This window comes from Stegastes partitus, unplaced genomic scaffold (genome assembly GCF_000690725.1).
Source record: "Stegastes partitus isolate 25-593 unplaced genomic scaffold, Stegastes_partitus-1.0.2 Scaffold401, whole genome shotgun sequence".
Lineage (NCBI taxonomy): Eukaryota > Metazoa > Chordata > Actinopteri > Pomacentridae > Stegastes > Stegastes partitus.
In genome coordinates, this window is record NW_007578132.1 from 271,978 (window position 1) to 296,070 (window position 24,093).

The 24,093-nt window shown below is 42.7% G+C and overlaps 1 protein-coding gene and 1 non-coding gene across 2 annotated transcripts; one reads left to right on the plus strand and one right to left on the minus strand.

Moving 5' to 3' along the window:
* Positions 1 to 5,308: 5,308 nt before the first annotated feature.
* Positions 5,309 to 5,379, minus strand: trnag-gcc (transfer RNA glycine (anticodon GCC)). Its single transcript has one exon. It is a non-coding gene; the product is annotated as a tRNA-Gly (tRNA).
* Positions 5,380 to 7,940: 2,561 nt separating this feature from the next.
* On the plus strand, positions 7,941 to 23,634 carry LOC103359866 (putative uncharacterized protein CXorf30). The gene is made up of 12 exons (XM_008285417.1): positions 7,941 to 8,000; positions 8,660 to 8,835; positions 9,688 to 9,799; positions 10,170 to 10,274; positions 11,746 to 11,902; positions 12,020 to 12,100; positions 12,845 to 12,992; positions 13,893 to 14,077; positions 16,172 to 16,346; positions 21,647 to 21,808; positions 22,676 to 22,844; positions 23,449 to 23,634. The coding sequence occupies exons 1-12, from the start codon at positions 7,941 to 7,943 to the stop codon at positions 23,632 to 23,634; spliced, it is 1,716 nt and encodes a 571-aa protein (XP_008283639.1).
* Positions 23,635 to 24,093: the final 459 nt, after the last annotated feature.

Here is a 24,093-nt window from a genome sequence, read left to right on the forward strand (position 1 = left end):
CTGAATCAGGTTATGTATGCTGATATCCCAACGCTATAAATGACTGTGATTTTCTTTCCTCCTCGTGTTTCAGTGTAGAGGAGATGATTTCAGACAAGCTCTCTGGAGAGCAGATAGAAGGTAAGTCAGAGCAAACACACGGAGGAAGTAAATGACCACAGAAATGCATGTTCTGTCGTCTTTGCTACTTTAATAACTGTGTACTTATGTATAAGTCTAGTGCTGTGCCTTTATTCATGTCTGTGTGGTTGTGGACCACATGTGTCGGTCTCTGTGGCCAGATGGTGAGGGCAGCGAGTTCCTGAGTGCAGTGAGGAGTGTTTGTCTGAAGTCCGGCCAAGCAGACACTCTGTGCATCTACTACCTGCCCTTCTGCCCAGGCACCAAGTACTGCTCTGTACTTCTAGTTTGCCCACAGGTCAGTGTGTGTGTGTGTGTGTGGCATTTCCCTGCCAGTTAAGTATTCACACTAAACACTAAACACTAAATTAAATTAGAATGAAAACAGACCAGTAAGGTTACAGAACATTATAAAGGCTATTCAGGGACAGATTCACCTGAAGTGGCAGCGATTGATTAATCTGACTGATCACCATGAGGCACCTTCACTTCAAGATGATCAGTCAGACCAGCACATAACACCATGAAAAAGGAAACGTTTATACCGATAAGTGTACACTTCTATCTCTACCAAATGGACACGCATTTTAGTAGTTTAGCAGCTTTGATCAGAGCATTCAGATTGACAGTACTCAGCCACAGCTCTGCCTCTCTGTCTGCTCCCCTGAACAGCCTGTAAATCCATCAAGTGCTGCACAGACAGAATACAGGACGGACCTTGCAGTGTAAATCTGACCATATTATTTGAAAATCCCATGAAGGTTTTTTATGTGCTCACATTGGGGATGGTGTGTTTGTGGTGACACGTAGTGTTTGGTGTCCGCCAAACACGGCATCTAGTCTGACTGCCAAAAAGCTTCATTTTGGTCTCATCAGATCAAAGTGGCTTCTTCCATTTCACTTCAGCCTCCTAAGTACCTTCTGGTGGACTCAAGTCGAGATTTAATATGAGCTTTTTCAACACTGGCTTCCTCTGTGCCACTCTCCCATAACATTTGGACTGGTGAAGAACCTGGAAAATAAGTGATGTATCTCAGCCACTGAAACTTTAACTCCTTCAGAGTCATGGGGGTCTTGGTGGCCTCCCTCACCAGCGTCTGTCTTACATGGTGATTTAGTTTTGGAGGACGGCCTGCTCTGGACAGATGTAAGCATGAGACATACGCTCTCCATTTCTCAATCATGGCTTTAATTGTACTCCAAGGGATTTTCAGTGACTTGGAAATGTTCTTGTATCCCTCCCCTAATATGCTTTTTAATAACCATTTTACAGAGTTCATTAGATTGTTCTTTTGTCTTCATGGTGTAGTTTTGGTCAGAAGCACAGATTCACCAGTGGCTCTCCCTTCTTGATGCAAGTGTCTTTACACTACAATTGCCTGAGACACATTCACTACAAGCAGACCATCCCCATTTCACTCATTGTGTGACTTCTACCATCAGTTGTACCAACAAACTATATAAAAAGCATGAGCAATATTTACAGTGCAGAAGAAGTTCTCCTCATGTGAACTGAAGTAGAAATTTAGATTATGTTCTTATGATTACATGTTTCATATCACAACCAGTATGGTGACATTTTAGTGAACCACAACCATGTCCGTCCGTGTGCGTGCCCCTCTAGGTGGGACATATGGTGTATATGGTGAAGGCCACATCACAACTGCCTCTTCCTTCGCCTCTCTCTGCAAGGCCCAGCTCTAACATACTCTCTCACCCCAAGAGTTCTGGTAGGAAACCGGTCACACAAAGGTTGCTCAAAAAGTATTTTAAAATAGATCTGAGTTAAACCAAAGGTAATAACTATATAATCTGCCAAATATTATGATCAGTTAATGTTTGCTTTAGCTGTACTAACTAAATATGTGTGAATATTTATAACATCTATTTTTATTGAGTTGCAAATCAAATAATATAAGTGTTTTTTCACCAGAAGACACCGCTGTGTGTGTGCCAATACTACGCCTGCACTGCCAGGTGGGGCAGCTGTCTGAGGAGGTGCTGCAAGTGCCCCGGATCAATATGCAATGGGAGCAAGCTCTGGCCATCTGGGGTCAGCACTGCATGAGCAGTGATGAACACAGGAGGCGGATGCTGACACACACTTTGCACAGCAGCACCGTGAGGGCAACCGCGGCCAAACAGAAGCTGTTCAGACAACCGGTAAATACATGTACACACTCTGGAAAGCACAGCCTTTGCATATACAATTGAAAGCTTTGTATGGTTGGTTGGTTGGCTAGGCAGGCAGTGGATTCTACAGGAGTTTTACAATAAAAGCACTGAGCAGTAATTAGGTGTTTCGTGTTGCCACTTTGCATGCTGTCCTTCTCTTTTCTTATGTCCTGTTTGACCCAGCTGTTAAGGCCACACAGTAAAGGGATAGAGTACAATGTGGAGGTTTCTTTGCCACAATACTTCACTCTACCCAGTACTCTTACAATACCGATAGAAGAAGACACCAACATACCATGGGAGAATCCTGCAGGTACAAACACACACATCTGAAATACATGAATTCCAGTCTGACCAACTAAGTAATAAGGTGATAAACATTAACATTCTAACTGTATATGTCTGACCTTTGTCTTTTTATTAATACCATGAATTACTCACAAAACTGGGTGACAGTCCGCACAGTCCCTCCTGTGTACTTAAATTCAAAGTTGCTCATGAACACATACGACAGGTATATGTTTATACCTGACAGACAGAAAATTAGATGCATTGCTTCATGCCTACACAGTGCATAGCATGAACAGCACAGAAGCAGTTGTATCAACAACAGCACCTGAGGTTGATCAGTCAGCGAAGTTCAGTTTGCCCCAAAAGCTGCTGAATCATTGCTAAGTCCTCCCCTTTTCTGACATAGAACTGTTGTACAAAAGGACATTTTGTCCCCGGCCACTCCTTTGGAAATGTAGGTCAACTTCTTGGTCCTCTTGGTGAATTCTTTGTTATTAAAATTCCTGAATAGTTTTGCACTCGTGCTGTTTTCCAATGTAACGTTCAACACTTTGATTGTCCACTTCCCTTCAATAGATTGTGGCTTTGTGGACATCCCATTGCGGTTCCAGGCAGACTCAGTGGGGCAGTTTGCCTGTGAGGTGGTCCTCAAGTCCTGGTGTGACACCAGAGTCTACCTGCTGGAGGCACTGGTCACTTCACAGGTAGATACAAACAGAGGACTTTTGTAAACCTGCAAATTCTGTCACAAACAAATGAAATTTCTTGATCATTCTTGTTTTTTTCATGTGGTTCATGGCTAATATAGCAGAGCCTGTTTCATTTGTTCACACAGGAAGGATCCGTCCACTTGGATTTCAGTACGCCTGCTCACCGTTCAGTCACACAACATATACCGCTGGTGAGGAGTGAGTGAAAAGTCCTGAGTTGTGGTTCAACTGCGTGCGTTGCCTTGAAACTAACGTAATGTAACTTAAAAAAACATTTGACTTAAGATTCAAGGATTCAAGGCCTTTGTTGGTCACAAACACAGTTATATATGGTATAACGTGCAGTGAACTGCTTTGTGTACCTGTTCCACACCGAAACAGCATTAAAAAGATGAACAGGAATAAAGAATTAAACACACAAGAAATATATATATATATATGTTGACCGGTTGGTCAAAATGTTACTGTTTTAATCCTAAATATAAAGCAACTGAGCAGCCTGGTTCTGTTGGGTCTTTGGCTCTACAAATTGCCGGCGTTACATTTTTACATATGAATTATATTATTATTTTCAATCTGGAGTATGACATGACTGTGGTTTTGTAAAGCTGGTTTTCATTATGTTGTCATGTTTTTTTTTGTCTCTCTATTACTCTGTGCTGACACATATGAATATAATAATTTAAAAGGCATACATAGTGGAAGCTTTACAGGACTATGTGGAGCTATTTAATGTCTTTTAGAGTTTTGAGTACATTTCTGCATTCATTTGAATGTTGATGGTGACGCTGTTTTCCCAAAAACAAACTGTAATACCTTAACACTTGACGTTAACAATGTCAAAGTAAAATCAAAAATGTAGCATGCAAAGACTAATATGTTGTTTTAAAAAATCTTTGCAGATTGATGAGGTAATTGGTTTGTTTTGCAGGAAACACCCTATATGTGCCTTATATGGTGCTCAGGTAGTAGTTGTAGAATATTGAGTTTTGAGGTTTAGCAGAATTTTGCTTTTGTTCAGAGTATTTATGACAAGCTCCGACTATAGAGCATACGTGTGCGTTCCTGTCTCTCACAGCACAATGAGACGCACCAGGACTGGAAAATGGAAGCCGAAGTTTGTGGTGAGGGATTCTCTGGCCCAAGTGTTTTAAATGTGCCAGCAGGGACGAGAGCCAGCTACCCCCTCACCTTTCATCCTGCTGCACAATGCGTTGTCATGGTAATACCTCACTTTGACGTGGTTTCTACCTTGCTTTCTGCCTTACTTTTTCAACATGTGTTTTCATATGCTTGCTATTTAGATTATACTCTGTGATAGACCGTGGAGTCTTTACAGCGTGGCACACTAGAGTTTGTGTGTGTTCAGGATCAGTTTTGAGGAAGCCCACTTTGAAAATCCCCAGACATCATCTACCAAGTCCTCATATTTGGCCCTTCTTCTCATTAGCTTTCTCCGCTCCATCTTCTTCTCTGCTCCATCTTCTTCTCCACTCCAGCTTACCAGGGAACTTTTAGCTCAAGTACTGCCATTATTATTATTATTATTATATATCTCAATGCCTCAAACTGCAGCACGTTTTCTGGCCTGTGTGGATCTGGGAATTTAAGCTTCCTCTGTGGTCAGTTTCATCTACCACTGCATTTTTTTAATAGACAGTGTCTACAAGCTGAAACCATTGTCTTTCCTTGAGAAGTCTTTTTATAATGTTGTCCTGAAGTTTAGAAGACTAACTGATCCCTTGCAGTGACAAATGAGTATGTCACGACTTCCTTTACATAAAGATAGTGGGAACAGTTCAAATATAGATAGATAGATAGATAGATGTTTATTTCAGGTTGTATTAATTGCATTTATTAATTTCTTGCATTTACTTTTAAATCTGTGATTATGTCCGTTTTGGAGCTGCATATGACACGTGTCTACAGTATATGTGAACATTATTTTGCTAGCAGCTAAACAGAAGACAAAGCTAGGCGAGAAAGAAGAAGAAGAAAAAAAAAAGGTTCGTTGCATTGGCCGGGAATCGAACCCGGGCCTCCCGCGTGGCAGGCGAGAATTCTACCACTGAACCACCAATGCATAGAAACTGATTTCGCGGGCGCCGGTCTTAGACTGGGAGACATGTTGCGTAAGTTTTTTGATATTAACATTTAATAGATGAGGCTATGTGTGTTTTCTACCATGAGACAACTAGGAAAAGGTTTTTACAAATAACGCCATCGTCTAATTTACCACCTAAAATGATTCATCCTCCAACACAGTGTATGAGCTGGGCTTCACACGCAGACTTGATCGTGTGTCTACACGCGTGCAGTTCAGGACCTGCTTGCCATCGTTCCTCTGCGTGCTCACTTCACACCAGTTTGTGTGTGTTCAGTGGTCTAAACTCCATCCCTACCCCCATAGGGCAAGCTGTCCTTACATAATGACTGCGACGGGACAGAGCACGTGTTTTCCCTCAGAGGAGTGGGAGAGCACCCCCTGCCTGTGGACCATCTGGTATTACACTGCACTGCCGGGAGGACCACACACACTCAGCTGGATGTCCCCAATTACAGCCAGAACAAACTCACTCTCAAGGTACAGGCGTTCACGTGTCACATGCACTGCTAGTTACTGACAGTGTTTATGCAGAGAAAGTTTCACTCATGCACAGTTCAAGGCAACACGTTTGCTGCCATTGGCTTGGTGAAAAATGAATGTTGTGTCAAAATGGTGTTTACTGACACAATATCTGTGTTTCCTATGGTATCAACACTATGAAAAGCTAGATATATATGTAGATATATCTACACAGTGCCTAAGAAATCTATTAGACTTGTCTAATTTGTTAAGCTCTGTATATATAATCCTGTATATGCAGTTGTCCTCAAATGTAATCATACCTTCCATTAAAGAAGTCACTCAAATAACTAGAAACTGAAAAAGTAATAATAAATAAAAATTTGCTAAATTATAATTTAATTAAATAAGACTTTGCTTTTGAATTGTGGTTGAAAAGAATTAGTGATTGGCTCAAAGGATTGTTCAACTAGATATTATTTTACGGGTCCCATCAGGCTGGTTTGCTTGTTGTTGTTGTTTTTATATTTCTGTTGAACCACAATTCAAAAGCAATGTCATGATTTTCATTAAATCTTTATTTATTATTACTTTTGTCAATTTCAACTAGTTTCAGTGACAGCTTTTTTTTTTTTTCCTTCTCTAATGGGAGGCTGTGAAAACATCTGAGGGCGACTGTATATAAAGATCATCCAGCATCATAAGGTACCAATTACCAATGCTGTTAATTTAGGGCAGCTGTGGCATAAACCTTACATTGGGTGCTTGTCTAATACATTTGTTAAGCATATATATATGTGTGTGTGTGTGTGTGTGTGTGTGTCATCTACAGCTACATTTTTTTTCCCTAACATCCTTTCTCCTTTACTCTGTGTGTGTGATAATGCTTCTGTGTCTTCTGTGTTTGTGTAGGTGGTGACAGACCTATCTGTTGTGAGTGGCACCCCGTCCTTGGAGATTAGACCTGGTCACACCGCTCCATACACCCTTGCTGTGTCACCCTGGAAACGAGGGAAACAGACAGGTAATTTTATTTTTTTTCCCCCTGCTGCGTGTTTGATATTGTTTGGTTTGGAGATTGTGTGGTTTGCTAGTGTTTGATGTGGAATGCAGCTGTGCTAGAATGTTTTATTTATTATATTCTATTGCATTTGCCTAAAGAGGTACACGGAGACTAATAAACTAAAGAAATCAAGGGTGTAGCGACACGTCTTTAACACCTGCAGTCAAATGCTGTGGTTTTGGTGGATGTGTACAGTGTTGGTTTTGTATGCCTTTAGGCCAACATCTACAGTATGTCTCTGCACAGGCACTCGAGCATGAACCTCACTTAATAAATGAAGAATTACATTATTGAAATAAACAATAACTAATGTGAACACTTCATCCATACCTTCACTTCCAGGTTGTGTATCATTCGTAGAAACTGATGACAAGCAAGAGGCAAATAAGGACAAAGGTAATTTTATGATGTTATGCTTTTCACAAACATATTTGACATCAAAATCACTTCTCAAAACAGGACTGTTCTGCTAAATTCGTGTACACATGTCTTTGTATTTATACTATGTTTATACGTGTATGAACTTGTCCCTCAGGAAATGTATTCGGACACTACGAAGTTCATTTTTCCTTAGAGATCATTTGTGAGCCAGCAGCGCCCATCAAGGTCATAGATGTGCAGTGCACTACTGAGGTGAGTTGGCCAATATGGGATATTTACTAAGTTTATTGCAAACTCCCTTAAGTGGAACCAACTTTTAGATTTTTTTCACACAGTTATACTTGAATACAACCACATTTTATCTGACTTGCCACAGAACACAAAGCCAGACTGCGATACAGGTTAACTGACATGTTTGTGTCTTGAAAGCAGCAGTAAAGTGTTTACTGAGCTCAGAGTGTTGGTTCAACAGACGACACTTTTGCTGCAAGAGTGTATTTCACCAGGAAGGTTACCAGCAAACTTAGTGGAAGGGTTTAATAACCTAAATATTGAAGTTCTAAATAATTGCTGCAGATTTTTGATAAAACTTTAAAAATCTGTTGGCGACATTAACTTTTTAAACAGAGTGAAAATGTATAGAACAGCCTCCCTGAACAGTTCTGCTCTGATCCCCTGTGAGCATCACAAGGTTGTGAGAATTACCAGGCTGCTGCTTTTTTCAGTCTTTATACTTCAGGCAGAGTTTCCTCTGCTGCAGTGATCGCTCTGTAGTGATAAATGTGCAAGTCGTGAGTTATTTGTATTCATTTTAATTCCATCCTCCCGTTCTTTTGCCGCTCTGAAAAGGAATTCGTCTTATGAATGTGACCAAATACATAATTTTCAGTAGTGCTGTTTCTTTCCATTTCAGAACCTCAGCGGGGTCCCCAACTAAATCAGAATGAACACAATTTGACTGTATAGCACTAAAAAGGGGTAGCAAGTCCTTTGTAATTACCCCCTCGTAGGCCTCTTACTTTGTGATGTAAATGTGTGCCGTTCAAATAGTTGAGTTGGCAAAAGCCGCACTGAAATCCCTGCAAAATTTCCAGTGTGTTGACTTTTGTTTCTTTCATTTTAATCCACTTTTTTCATCTTGCAAGAATGCAATCATGCATTTTAATATGACTTGTTTTGTAATTTAGGTAGGCTCAGAGTGTAGTGACTGAAAAACATGAATAAAATGGCATTGCACTTTAGCGGTCTCTTTGATCTGCATTAGGAGTCAAAAGAGTGAATTCAAAGGACATTCACAACATCAACAAAAAAGCAAAAATATCTGATGTCGGCTCTGAAATGTTTTCTTCCTAGAACTCAGTTGCCATAGAGATTCCTGTCAGTAACTCAGGAGGAGAGCAGCTGACGCTGGATGTGTACCTGGAAGGAGAGGACCTGACTGGGGCCAGCTGTGTCGAGGTTCCCCCACGAGAAACGTTCACCTACAAAGCTGCATTCTCTCCTGGCAGAGTGGGGAAGAGCACAGGCAGGTGAGACCCACGGCGCTGAGGCTGACCTGTCCTCCTGTAAGAAATGAGATAAAAAATCAGACTCACTCTGCATCAAGTGCTCGTGTGACTAATCTTAAAATCATTTTTACCTGGAACTGAGGCCGTTCATTGTTGGAAATATAAAGTAGTGCAGATCCACACCCAGCGATTGGTTTATCTGCACAGAGTTGTGAATCTGCAGTATGAATCAGTATTGCATGGGTTTGGTTTGTGTTTTCTGCCAGCGTGGTGTTCCAGTCAGAGCTGATGGGGGAGTTTTGGTATCAGCTGGAGCTCTATGCTCTCCCTCCCCCAGTCGTTACGCTGCCACAGGCCTGCTGTCAGCTGGGCAAGTATGTGCACACTCACCAACACACACATTGTGTCACTGCAGAGTTACTGGCTAGCAAAGAGTGCATAGACGTTCCCCACACTTCTCTGATTGTGTACTTGTAAATACGAGATTATTAGGAAACAATGAAGTCACTACAATGATGTCACAAGGTGGAGGATTAACCTTTCACTTTGAGTCCTTGATAAAAGATCTTCTGGAGATATGTTCAGATTTCTGTAAATAGTCCTTTCTAAAGAACATCTTCACCTATTTCTACATGGGAAAGTCCAGAGTTGATGAATATCAGATAGTCTTCATTTCAAAAGTGTAACTACGAAACACGTCTCCTACATCACTGAAAATTCATTCTCAGTGTTTATTCAATGCACGCTTCAAATTTAGTTTTAATGGTGTAATCATGACAGCTGTACTTTTTATATTTGGATGTTCAGCGGTTTCTATCTTTATTTTAGGGGCTTTGGAATAAAACTGTGTGTGTGTGTGTGTGTGTGTTTAAGATGGACCAGGCTGACCATTCCCCTGGTTAACCCAACAACTGAGGCTCTGGCCATGAACGTCACCAACAGTAACCCCAGAAACTACACAGTAGAGATGGAATCAGGAAGCACTGTCAGTATAAACACTCACACTCTGGCCTCATCAGTATTCCATCCATTGTTGGAGAATAAATCTTCAGTCGTCACCAACATGCCTTTAAGTCTGTCGTGCTCCTGCCCTTGGGGAAACTGATTTATAATTATTTTGATGTTCTTTGTAGTTCAGTGGATTTATTTGATTGTATTTGCTATGGATTTCATCAAAGGTACATGTAGGCTAGTACACACATCCAACAACAAACAAGTGCCACTTTTGTCAGCTGGAGAGAAAAGACTTGGTGTGTATCTGGCTAATAGCGGGTGGGTTGCCTAGCAGTAGAGTATAAAGACTTTTTGTCTCTTTGAGCATGAATGTGTTTATTCCCTGTTCTTGTGTGTTCCAGCTCATTGTGGAGCCTCATTCCTCCACCCAGCTCGGTGTCCGTTTTAGTCCTTCAGCCATCGGAGAGCGAAACCACGAGGCAAAGATCACTTTCACATGCCCGGAGGTGTGTATATACCCACACAAACACAGAGAGAAAACGAATTACATAAATCACCAGCCACTGCCTTTACACACACACACACACCACGCCACACACACACACACACACACAGACAGGTGCAGGGATAGTTTGCTTCTTTTTCCGCCTAAATTGGCTTAAGCAGGTGCTCTCATTTGATTTCGGTTTCATTGTCCCAGGCTCGACCTTTTATTTTCAATCCCCTCAACACTCAAAAATGTGTGTTTGACCTTCACGATACAGAGACTGGATCTGAAACTAGAATGTGGCATTTTATTTTTTAAAAAATGGAAGTGGAAAGTTTCTCTATGCTCACATAAAATGCCCACATCTCAGAGTGTTTTATGTTCCATCGAATTTGCGTTTACTGTCAAGACGTTACATCGCTAGTCGGTGCACTCATAACCAATCACAGCACAGAAACAAAGCGATGTGCGACCCAACCAATGGCAGAGCTTTAAGAATACGGTCCGTTTCTCAGAATAGTTCCAACAAGGTTGTCTGAGTCCGTGAAGCACGTCACTGTTTTGAATGGGATCAGGTCAGTCATCACAAACCCGTGATGTGCATCCAAACATTGTTCAAACGTAAAGTCAAAAGTAAAAGTGAAATTTTTGCTACGATACTAAATATGTGAAGCTGGAATGGTGGTAAAAAAGTATACAAGCAATGCACGAGACACTTGGAACGTGTCCGTTTGATACCACATTTATAAAAAGAAGAAACTGTTTGTGTTCAATCCTGCTGCAAAAATGACAAACTCAGCAAAAATGTAAATCTTTTATCAAAAGAGAAAAACCAGAGCTTTGTTTGTCAGTATTTCTCTCAGAGGAAGCATCGTCTAGATTAATGAAGACTTTGAGGAAGCTGATACTGTCTGAAAGTGATGTATAGATGATTTTAACAACTTGTTCAGGGGAAATGAAAGCTGAAAACTGTCATTAATTAGCATTTTATCTTCTACATCTTGTTTTAGTCCTTCCAGTCACTGCTTCCAGCCAAGCTCTAACACCACCACATGTCCTTTCTACGCTTCAGTTTGTGTATAGAACAAATAAAACAGATCAAACTTGGGGACTAGTGAGCTTTAAAGGTGCTTGTTATTCATTTACATTTTTTTGCACTTTTGACAGAGCTAGCTGTTCCTGCCAGACTTTATGCAAATACTAAGTTTAACATCTTCTGGTTGTAGATTGATATTTGTTTGTTCTTGTAGAACTAATATTTGGTGACACTTGAAGCTTCAAAATGCTGCAATGATATCTGTTCATATTGAACAGTGACACATGCTAGCTGTCTGTGACTTTTTATCCACAATATATGTAGATCATTTCCTAAACGAGCATGAATTAGATTCTGTAATCGATGGTTCCATTCTCTCCCTCATTTTTTCAAACTTACTTTTGCTCTCTCTGCCATCTTGTGTGTGTGTTGATGTGTCTCTGTTGTTCTTCAGTTGCAGGAACTGTGTGTGTTGTTGAGTGGACGTGGCCTTCAGCCAGAGACTGAGAAGCCTCTGAGCATCTCATCCATGATTCACTCCAAAGCCTCCATCACCGTTCCCTTTACAAACCCCACTGATCTCCCAGCCGTGCTCAGCATCAAGCTCACAGGTCACAGGTTCTTCTTGTCTTTGCCTCATAGGCGCTTTGGCACCAGTTTGTTCTTGTTGCATGCATGTGACACACTCAGACATGTTCCTAATGTGCATGTATGTCTCTATGTTTAAGATGAGGACCCAAGTGGAGCCCCTAACCTCCATCCTGTCGCTGGCAAGGAGCTCTTCTCCATACCGCTTAGCCGTACTGAAGGTTCATTAACTGATGCAACAACTCTGAACTATATTCAACCCATTTACTGGATAAATGCACCATTCCAAAAACTAGGCATTGCTTTGAAAGTTGTTTAACTGATACTAAGCCAGAGCAACACAGAGCTCACTGTACAGTTCATACCTCTCAGGACTTTGTCTTTAGCGTTTAAAGTTGCACTTCTCAAAATTGCCGGCATTATTGATTTGCTGATACCCATTGTGACCACAGGACTGGCGAGTGCATTTAAAGACTACAGCAAAACTCCTACTTTATCAGAAATACACCAAAAGAGCAGCTGGTATATAATACAGACCTTTTAAGCACAATGCAAAATGTTCACAATATTTTGGCGTTTTCAGACTGTAGGAAGCCTGTAATAGGGTTTGGTGTCATGGAAATCAAACGGCTGCTAAAGAAGAAACTTAGAAGTGTACAAATGTTTTTCAATTGGTCAAAAGGTAGGAATATTAAGCAGCTGCTCGGTGTGACCACAGTTCAGTAGAAGACTTGGTAAAACAAGCTAAGACCACATCCCAGCAAAGATTGTTTTCTTGCAAGTCCATCTGTGTTTCTTTTAGTTTCCTTGACATCAGCCTTGAAATGGTTTGCAGGTGTCCACACAAGAACAACTGCAGTTCATTTTATTAAACTGTGGTGTCTAGAGTGGGCTTTTGTGTTGCTCTTTTTTCCCCAAAACTTTAAAAAAGGTTAATCTCTGCTTCTTGTCCCTCTTGGCTGCAGGCATACAGATCGGTGAAAGAGACACTTTGGATGTTCCTGTAGAGTTTGCGCCCGACTCTGTGGAGCTCCAGCGGGCGTGGCTGTGCATCACCATGACGCCCATCAGCAGCCTGTGCAACAACAGCAGCTTCAGCACAGACAGCATTAGGTGTGTATGTGTCTCAAGTTGCTGTATTATCTGAGGCTCTGCTGCTTGGTTTACTAGACATTTATTAAAGCTCATTTCCTTCTGTTATTCCAGCATCACATTCAGACAGGTTTCAACTGAGGCTGTCAATGCAAACAAACAGAATCACCTGTAATGGTCGAGGCAACAAGTGTTGAAAGTCTGAGCTTGCTTTTTTCTGTACACCCATCAGTCAGTCATGGCTGCTCATCCCGGTAGCAGTTACCTGTGACGATGTGCATTAAGGGAGAGGTTGGATGAACGATGGATAGGTTGTCTGTCAGAGGGAAAGCACACCGGCAGACATGCTGTGTGAAACTCAATAAGTACAAACAGCTTTCATGTACAGTTTTAAACACAAATGCTGTCCTGCTAAATCAAATGATTGGTCCTTAGAGGACACATAATTTATGATATCAAAAATGTCAGCGCTTATTACTAAGCATCACATCACTGAGTCAACGCTACAAGTGTTGGGTGAAAATGGGTGAATGAGAAAACACTGTAAAGCACTTAGAGTACCACTGAGGTAGAAAAGCACTATGTAAGTGCAGACCATTTACCATTTAGAAAAGTGAAAGCAAAAAGAAATGCAACTGATTAACGGCAAAATGTGGCAGTGTAATAAGTTTCAGTTACAATAGTGCGAACTGAGGTTTATACGCTTCCACCAATACAGTCTACTGGAAAGTTATTGTATTTTAGGGTTCTGAATTTACAAGTGATGCAAATGTCTAAGGTTTAAGGTTTAAGGTCTCCAATAAAAATACACTTTATGATAACCTGTGATCAACTTGTTAATAAAACAAATTGCATGTCCTGTACTAGCTCAATGCCTGATTCTGAATATTGAAATGTGAATAAACTATATGAATATTTTAGTCCAGAGCAGGAACTTTCGACCATCTGCTGGATTTACCCTCTCTGTGGGAGGGCCACAGAAGCTCCTGCTGAGAAGTCTTCGCTTGCCGTGGTCGAGTGTGAAGCAGGCTGCCAGCTGCAAAAGAAGGTGGATGTACTGCTCACTGGATGTTTGCCAGGAAATCAGGACCAGAGAGGCCAGGAAGGTGATTTTTCCAGTTTTGTTAAGTCCAAAGAGTCTGAAAAAAAACCCAAAAACTTTCATGGGTATCACTTTCAAGTCTTCCAAATGGAGGTGAAAAGATTTCATTTCAACAATTTCCCTGAGGTTTGCACCAAAGGGATCAATAAAGTTATTTTCTATTCTTCTAGTGAAGTATTTGTAGCTCCAGAAGCTTAGAAAGGTATACAGTGTTTCTAAATCCTAGCCGCAGCTCCTTCCATTTTTGTTTTTGCATTTTTGATTTTTTGATTTTTATTTTATTTTTTGTCACAAATACACCACCGCCGCATGTCTCCACCTTCACAGCAGAGTCCTGCACTGGGTCGGTAGTCGCGAGTACTAAGGTACAGATAACTATCTTACTCAGTCTCTACTCTTTGGCGGGTTAATATGACGTCATTTACTCGCGACTACTACGGTAAACTACAGATAACTATCTTGCTCAGTCTCTACTCTTTGGGAAGCAAATGCGACGTTATTTCCTCACAAAAGCGGCCTTGAACTTGACGTCCCGTCCAGCACCAGGCTCCGGGTCAGTCAGAGGAGGGTCGTCCTGGAGAACAGGGCAGCGACTCACCGGAGGAAAGGTAGACTTATTAGCTTAAGATAACTCAGAATAGATTGTACAAGTTAAATAGACATTAGCTAAACATTGATGGCCAGCTAACGTTACGTTATGTTAAGTTAATTGGGCCCGGGGCCAACTCAGTGTGGCTAACGTGAGTAAAGTAACTGATAGCATGAAGCTAACATGTAGACGCCATGATGGACCTGCTGACTGCATCTTCAGATGAACCTGTTCACATATTTCTCTGAGAAGAGAAAGACACCTGATGGAGATGACGCTAGCCAGGTAGCATTAGCCTTTTACTGACTCATAAATGATGATGTTCAGGTAGAAATAGTGTTGACACTGTGATCAGATGTGATGTGAGTGTAAATGATGTAACGTTAATGTTGAACGTATCAGACCAGTAACATCAGACAGGGAGGAGCCGTGGACAGCAGCAGACATTTAATAAAACATCATCAGACACCAACTAGAAACCATTTAGAATGATTAGGGTGGAGGAAGCTGAGAGACACCATCTGATGATGGTTTCTATTTGTAGGTGAAGACTGAGCAGAGAAGCAGGCTGCAGGGGATCAGCTGCAGCCTGGATGCTGCTGAGCCTCTCACACAATTTCCCTCCAACAGAGCCTCAGAGCTCTTCTATAGAAAACCCAGAAACATTCATGGTTCTGAGCCTGGCTGCAAACTTTGCCACTGATTCTACAGCCCCATCAAGACATTACTATTTATGATTTTACTTTTTATTTATTTAATTACATGCTATTTTATGTTTTAATTTACATTCAGCCTTTAAACAGCCATTGTCAGCTGGACATTCAATAAATAGGTTGTAGAAGTCATTTGTTTATGATACCACGGCTCCCGGAGAGCCTGCTGCCCCCTGCTGGAAGCATCCTGGAGAAAACACTGGTATATATTTCGAAACACCCCAATAATGGCCTAAGTGTTATATAATTTACTATTATATTGTTAAAACTGATATCTAGTGCCTGTATTGATGAGATGAGTACACCAGGATCTGTGTAATGCAGCTCAGCAGGTGACTGGCTGATGGTCGCTGCCTGTTTGCACCAACATGCTCCACCTCTCTGATATGTGTCTACCACACTGTTGGAATGCCGTGATGATGGTGTCGTGTCCAGAGCTGAAACTGCATTGTGCTGTGAATAAACATGAGCAGAGTGCAGGGCAGTTGAGGTGAAGGCATTGTTGAGTTCAATGATAGGATATTTTGATGTCACACAGCTCCTCTGCAGGTTTTTTTTTTTTCCGTTTTACGCCACTTGTTAATTTTTTAAAACTGCCAATACGCAGCCAGAGGAGCAGGCTGAGACAGGTAGAGTTGACAGAAGGGGTTTATTCCACAAAAGAAATGAATATGAAACAATATTAAATGGGAAAACTAAGCTGGTGGAGACAACAGAACAGGAGTAAACCAAACCTAATTCAAAAAAGGAGCAAAACTGCTCAATCACATTCTTCCTGCTTCTTATGTTTGGACAGGTCCATGGATGCTGACAGAAGACTTCCTGTGTGAGGTGCGTTCACACAGTGAAGAGGAGCACCCTGAGGTGGAGGGCTGCATTTCCATCTCCGTGGAGGCAGCTAGGAGGGATCCTGAGAATGGCATCATAACACTCACCCTTCATCTCGTCTACACTCCCCTCAGGACATGCAGGTTACTGTCGTACACGCATGCACCAACACACCAGCTCAACCAGCATGGAGACGGTACACAGCAAAGGGAAATACACACTCAGATGTTCAGATAATAAGAGGAAGAGCAGAAGTTAAAGCAAACAAACATCGCACTCAAGAAAAAGCAGTAAACCTCAAAGCACATTAAAAGCCAAAACACACAAACGTTTGCGCATACTGGGACATACAGAAAGATGTAAATGTGCACAAATGCTCGTTATGAGAGAACTGAACCAACACGTATGCAGATGTGCAGTGAGAGCAACGCCAATGCCTCAGAGTTTAAATGCACACTCAGAGAAACAAATGGGCACACCTCTTCTGTGATGGAAAAAAACAAAAGTATGCTAATAATAAGACAGAAGAACAACACACACCAAACACACAGCTAGAAGGAGGCAGTCAAACACAATCCTTTTCTCCCTCTGCTGTGTAAAGCACAGATAACACACCTGCACTGAACGCTGTGGCTAAACACTGCATTCATTTATCTCATCTGGTCTTCTCCTCTCCACAGTCTCTTCTCTCTCCTTTACCTTTCCTCCCATCCTCCCTCTCTCTCTCTCAGGTGGGTATGTCCTCTGCATCCATTTATGACTGTCTACATGTGCTGAGTCTTAATGTTTGCGGCTAAATGCTGCCGTGTTCTCTTAAAGGCCAGAGGCGGCCCGCTCATTAGCTGCCTGCGGTGTCCCACTGTTTGTCATGTCGGGTCAGAGCCCCACAGACAACACGCTCATTTTGGTGGAACCTGAAAACACATTTGGTTTATTTTTAGATTTTAAACAAGAAGGAATTCTTCTGATGCATTTCTAATCAAGTCTGTGAAGACTCTCAGTCCTCCAGGTCATGGTTCTTCTCATGGATCAATCGTAGCAACTGGACCTGCTTGAGTTCCTTGAAGACGTTCCACCTCCATCCAAGAGGCTTCATCAGCTCTGACTGACTGGTTGGGAGTTCCACATCCTGATATCCTGAAGCAGACATTAACACCTGAGTTTGGGTTTCAGGTGGGGGTTTGTTGCTCCTCCCCCTCGTTATGTGAGTCGTTAGTGCTCCCCCTGACACAGTGGGGTTCGTTAGGGTCTCTGTGTCTAGGTGTGGATGTGGGTTCATCTTCCTGGGGGGAGGTCTTAGGACTGAGCTGTAAACCGGTGAGAGGTGATGCCTCAGACCTCCACCTCTGCTGAGGGATGCTCTTTCCAGTCGGACACAGACGGCTTCTTTCAGCCCTCTCTGAAACATCTGTCCTCCCTGCAGGACAACATCTGTACGTTGTTGTCTTCAGATGCAGGTCCCTTGTGGTGCAGGCTGGACGTCACCACAGCAGCTTTCATGACATCATTCATTCATTTAAATGCTTAGAAATTGGACATACAAGCTGTGAGCAGGTAGAAAGTAAACGAGCCACAACAAGTCTCGTCTTTGTTTGTGAACTTTTAGAACCCAGTTATAGATGACGTTATAGATGAGTTTCATGATGAGAAGAATGAGGGGGTAGTACTGATAAGGCCCCGTTATTATTTTTATATTCACTTTTATTAAGTTGCAAAAAGTACAAATAATAAAACAAAGAATATGTGAATGAACATAAAGGGGCCATTTCTTCTGCCACCATTCAAACAAACACTCAAACTAAACAGCTGCATCGTTGGTGTGTTATTGATGCTCCACCCGCACCACTCAGTGAAGCACATTCATCTACTATCAGCCGGTCCTCCATCCATCTGATGTGCATTACTGATACATACAGGAAGTGCACTGAGCTTTTATTTTCCTTCCTCCTGCTCTTCCTCTCTCTGAGGTCAAGACAAGCGTGGCTTCCATGACTCAGTGAAATCATCCATCAGACACAGAGCTTGAAGATCCCAGCTCTCTCCAGGGCCTACGAATATGAGTGTTTTGTCTTGTGTTTAGAGCGACATACAAGATGTAGGAACAGGGGAAATACTGTTGTCCTCTAGATGTGTTCATTTGTGGCATGTGTGTTAGTTTCAGTCAGTTTATAGTCAGTCAGCGGCATTTTACACTCATTATTTCATTTTTATTTTTTTTTAAATCATCTAAGCAATTAGAGGACACAGCTGTTGCCATCTTTATGTACAGTTACCATGGTTACAGGAGTTATTCTGATGTACGGTGAAGTTAACAGGAAGGGCTCGGGTGTCCATGTCCCTTAGCTGCAGCTTTACCACAAAACTACATCCACTGATTAGCAGCAGCTCATGGAGCAGATGATGAGTCACTTGGTCACCAAACTCCTGTTATCTGTGTTGAGCACAAAAGACCCAAAATGGCTGAATCAGACAGTTTCCCATCATTATTCAGCTTTACATCGAGTGCAGTGATCCTGGAACTGATGCATTGGCTCCGACAGCAGCAGCCACCTGTTTTACATTGTCAGGGTTTGATCAGCATCAGCCGACCTTCTCAGAGTGTCGTCATGTCTGTCGGTTGTCTCAGCTGTTTTGTTGGTGTGTTTGTAGATGAGTTTAGTTCATAAACCAGTTTAGAGAATGGCTCTGATTGCGGGGCAGGATCGCAGGAACAGGCTAAACAAGCTGCAGAGTACTTGTGGCAGCAGGATGAATGGTTTAGTGGCCACACTGCTAGGAAGTCGAGGTCAGACAATCAGAGTCTGCAGAAGCGGGAATAATTTGTTTAACTGGAGTTTGTGGATGGCAGGAGGAGGTTGGTGATCTGTAGTGGCGTGTTGTTGGCGTTGGTGCACGGCGGAGTGGCGGCTGATCAGCTGGAGGGTAATCTGAAGTGATCGGAGGGAGGCAGGAAGAGGACAAGGTAGGAGACCGGTCAGAGAAAACTGGAGGCGGGGCAAACACACCGGCTACTCCACAGCAGCAGGTAGTGCTCAGCGGCCTGAGCTGGTCAACAGAGCTGATGGTCTTGTGAGGAGTGGAGGTGTAAGAGGTGTCTCTATGGAGGGAACATGTGAGCCAGCCTTCTGCTCAGCTGTCCACACACACACACACACACACACACACACACACACACACACACACACACACACACACACACAGCACTGACACTGTCAATAGTTTTCACAGACAAATTAACACGATCCTCTTGCAAAGCTTTGATGATTTGAGCTTCATCTCACATACCGGGTGTCAAATATCATGCAAGCATTGTACTGGAGGTCCTGTGACATTAAGTACATGAATGTGGGACTTAACTCCGGTCTCTGGGCGCTGGGTCGGGGTGTCAGACACACTGAGACGTTATATAACAACCTCTTCAGACAGCGTTTTTATGAGACGCTCACAGTGGAGCTTGATTGTTCACATTAAAAGTGTCACATACGTTTAATGTTGTGTGAGGAGTAGATAGAGAGCGAGCGGGAGGCTGTAAGTCCTGCTCGTCTCAACTCTGCATCGCCGTCCAGTCATGGTGAGACATGTGTGAATGTCACATCACAGGTTCTGGACAGAGAACGGGCCACAGACAGCCTTTACCAAAGGTCAGAGAGGTGTGGGCTCAGGAACGCTGGCTGACATGCTGCCTGGACAGAACAGACCTGCAACCGATCATACAGATGAAAAGGAAGAGACGTCAGCTTGAGTCTAGTACAGATTCTGCAGTTTGCATTCATTCATATGTTCATGTCATCGAGGTCCTTCAGGTTCGATTCATGTGGCATCGTTTTGGGCTTTAATCATGAGTTGTTGCCCATCTGAAGACTGTCCTACAGCTCATACGGTGTTGCTGCTATGAGCCTAGAAATGCTCCCCACTTTGGCCTCAGCAGTTGGTGCCACTGAGGAACTTTCTTGCTGACCCATTTTCACACGTCTCCATAGCAGCTTAAGCGAGCTCTATGAAATGTGCTCGCAGATGCATAGAAGCCATGTTTGCATGCACTGACTCACCAAAACACAGGATGTGAATCCTTGAGGTCTAACCAGCATCCATCCATCCATCATCTCTACACCTTCATCCTCACTGGGGTCATGGGGGGCGGAGTCTATCCCAGCTGACTCAGGGTGAAGGCAGGGGACACCCTGGACGGGTCGGCCTAACCAGCAGGCCAAGTGTGTTTTCATCTTCATAACACGTCTTTTTGTTGCCAGACTTTGCTGCTGCATTGCTGCATATTTTTAAAGTATCAGCAGTTAGTCAGAGGAACAGGAGGATCCACCGGCACCATGTGCATCATTTTATTAAATAGCTCAATAGAAGTCAAAAACTCTGTCCTTCCTGCTTGAGATGAACACTGGAGCCACCTCTCTACACTTATTCTACTGTGTGTGTCGTGGCACTATGCAGGACGATGTTTACCTTTCCTCTACTGTACATTGCATGTGACATCCTGCTGAGTGAAAACTGCATTCATTTATCAGCTCCTGTCTTCATCTATAGAGTCCATTAATGAGGCGTGCCACGGTAGAATAAATACCGCCGTGAGCTAATGACTCCTCCGTGAGGAAATGACGGGGGGTGTGGCGGCGCTAATAGGCTCTTCCATTATCTACATGCTATTCCTCTGCCAGGAGCTGTTAGACGAGGAGGCCGAGGATCATGAGCTGAAAGCGAGAATATTAAAGACCGCTTTAGTGGATCCTGTTTGTCAAGATAAATCAAAATGCTCAAACTGCTATTTTCAAGATAAATTAGACTGGAAGAATGATTTGGAAATAAATCTAACAAAAAACAGGCAAGTGGAGTGCAGCCTCTAAATCAGAGATATCCGTCTGTGAGCCAGAGAGAATCAGTCATCAGTACAATCAGCTGGTTTGCTCTCTGGAGACCAGATCCACTGATAGTCCTCCTGCAGAGCTGGTGTGGCCAAAGGGACGGCGATGTGTGAGTCGTCCTACCATCACTTATTTGACATTTTAGGTTTTGAATGAATTGATAGAGAAGAATAGAACAGAGCAGAATAGAACTTTATTGATCCCTTTGGTGCAAAGCTCAGGGAAATTGTTGATATAACTTCACTGAGAATTGTGTGACTTGCAGGTTGACAGGATCAGACGTTTGTTGTGTATGAAACCCTGGAGTCACGTTTTTAGACTCATCAGCACACTGACTGCTTTTTTCACTCCCCATGTGTCTTCTAGCCTATTAAGAACACCTTATGGGCATTTTAATGAGGAGGCTTTTTTTTGTCCATATCATGTGTTCCAGACTGTACTTTGACATCGTGCTGCTTCTCATAGCTTCAAGTATTGTCCCGCTCAGTAAGAGGACGCATCGTGTCACATGAAAGCTACAAATTCAGTGTGTGAGACAGTTTGTGTTGTGTTTTGTTGTGTGTGTTCAGGTGTACGGGGGTCCTCGCGGTGCGGTCTGCGTCTGGCCAGCTCTGGGAGTTCCCCATCACTCTCATTGCAACCAAGCCTCAGGTGGATGACGTCATCCTCACTGAAACCACGACGCTGGGCGTGACTTCAGCCGTGGGCTTCCGTCTCACCAGCACCATCAGGTGTGTGTCTGTGTTCCTGTTCAGCTGTCTTCAATTTGTCTAGCTTGCTCTCATTCTGTTCATCTTCTCATGAATCAGCACAAACTCCATCCTACGACCCGCTAACAGGACGTGTAGCCGAATGAAATCCTTTTTTTAACTTAGGAAATAAACAAGGAGCCAAACGTACATTTTGCACGTTCCTGTTTGTGTCGACCACATCTGCAGTGAAGAGAAGATGAGAGTCATCCGTGTGATTATAGATTCAGCATCAGCAGTGGCTTTGAATTCCAGGTTTTACACACAATAAGAGGAAACCCAGAGCCATCCTGCTGTCTTTGTATTTACTACCATGCAGTGTTTCAATGAGTGCAGTGAAGAGATGCATGAGATGTTCAGAGGCTGAAAATAAGGTTGGAATTTTAGAACATTTTATTCCAAGTGTTTTCTTTGTGCAATTAGCACAGGGGCTTTTTTTTTGGCAAATTAAAGCTTTGTTTTTTAAAAATAAAATTGCTTTGGACAGTGGAACCAAAGGATTTAAAGTCAGGAACTTGGAACTGTTTGTATTTCCACTGCATGTGGAGAACCATTCAGACTGACACCAGTAAGCACCACAGCAACATCCCACAGTGAAGGCTGAACCTCAGTAAGGAGCGACTGGAAGAATCCACGCTGAGCAGGAACATTTCTGCCTCTGGGACTTACAGTAGAGGATCTAAAGTTAGTCCCTGGTGCCACAGATTTGGTAAAAACACCAGATGTGATTGTTGAGTCCTTGGAAAGGTTCCTGCAGTAGAAACATTCAGAAATATTCATTCATTTGTTCATCCGCTGGCCTTCTATGTATATTTTTTGCAAATAATACATTTGAAATGTTGGTTCCAGGAGGCCCACGGCGTTCACAGCAGCGTTCCTGCCGGGCAGCAGCAGTGAGTTCACCGTGAATCCAGTCACAGGGATTTTACCTCCTGTTGATTCCACTGGATTACTCTTGACCGTGTCCTTCACACCCACCATGAACTGCAAGAGGCACAGAGCAAGACTGGCCATCCAGGTTTTTATTCATGTCGCCTGTTTTCTGGTTTCTAGCGATCACTGACTGGAGGTCTTTATTTCCTCTTTATAGGACGGCTTTCTCTGTGAGTAGCTCTCGTTGAACCCAGCTGCTGAGTAGCTAACTCCTCATGAGTTTTATGAATGACTGTTTTTGTGTATCTGCCAGTAACCTCATTACCTCATGATGACTTCCAGTCGCTCTGCTCATGAAGTAAAGTGATACGTGCAGCTTGTAATGTAAACGACACTTCATGTTTAAAATTTTGTGCTGGTTTACAATCAGGGCACCAGACAGATCTTTTTATATCAGGCCACCTAAGAGATGCTTATCAGGAATGTTTCAGTTTGAATATTCATAAAGTTGATCAAATCTATTTGAAATGCTTCATAGAACCAATGATAATTCTACACATATGCTGAGAAGTAAATGTGTGAATCACAAGTAGTTTTAGTTTTCAATTCACCATTTGTTCCTCAGTACAAATCCAAAACCAGTGAGACACTCACTAAGTCATGCAGCAATTACACACAGACCTATTTACAGACACTCAAACGGACGTTTCTGTTAAACTGAATGACTGACGTCTCTGTTGGTGTCCCAGACAGCAGACATGCGGTGGACTTATGAGGTGAGAGGGAGGACCCCCGGTGACTGCCCGCCCCTCTGCAACACATCCACCAGCTCTTCTGTGTTCGCTCCATCCACAGAATGTCTGCAGAACTTCGTGGTCCAGAACCTTCGGCTTCCCTCCCTGGATAACTCGTCCCCTCTCAAAGTCCACAGATAAAAAACATCCTCCCGTTTCCAGCCACGAGTCTTCATTTTTCTCTTTTGTCAGGTTTATAATGTGAATGATAGCTCCAGTGTTTATCTGTCAGTATTAACCATACACTGTCACCTTCAATACAAGTTTATATTTTAAAAATGAGCTGTAACTTCAACAAGAACATGACCACACTGACGATGTTGGCTTCTCTGTGTTTCCTGCTTGGACGTGAGTTGGTTCATTAGTCTGATTAGTGTTTCTCATCAGCTGTTCTAACAGGCTGGTTCTCTGCCAATACCGGGATGGTTTCAGTCTACCATGTGGCAGGGGAATGAAATTTAGCATGAACATTTTGTTTTGAGCATGTGTTACATGAAAGGCTTTTAGTGTGTCCATCAGTCCCTCAAAGAACCTTGAAGGAATTCCTGAATGTCAACAGTCTTTCGACATCACCATAGTTACAGATTACATGGACTGCTA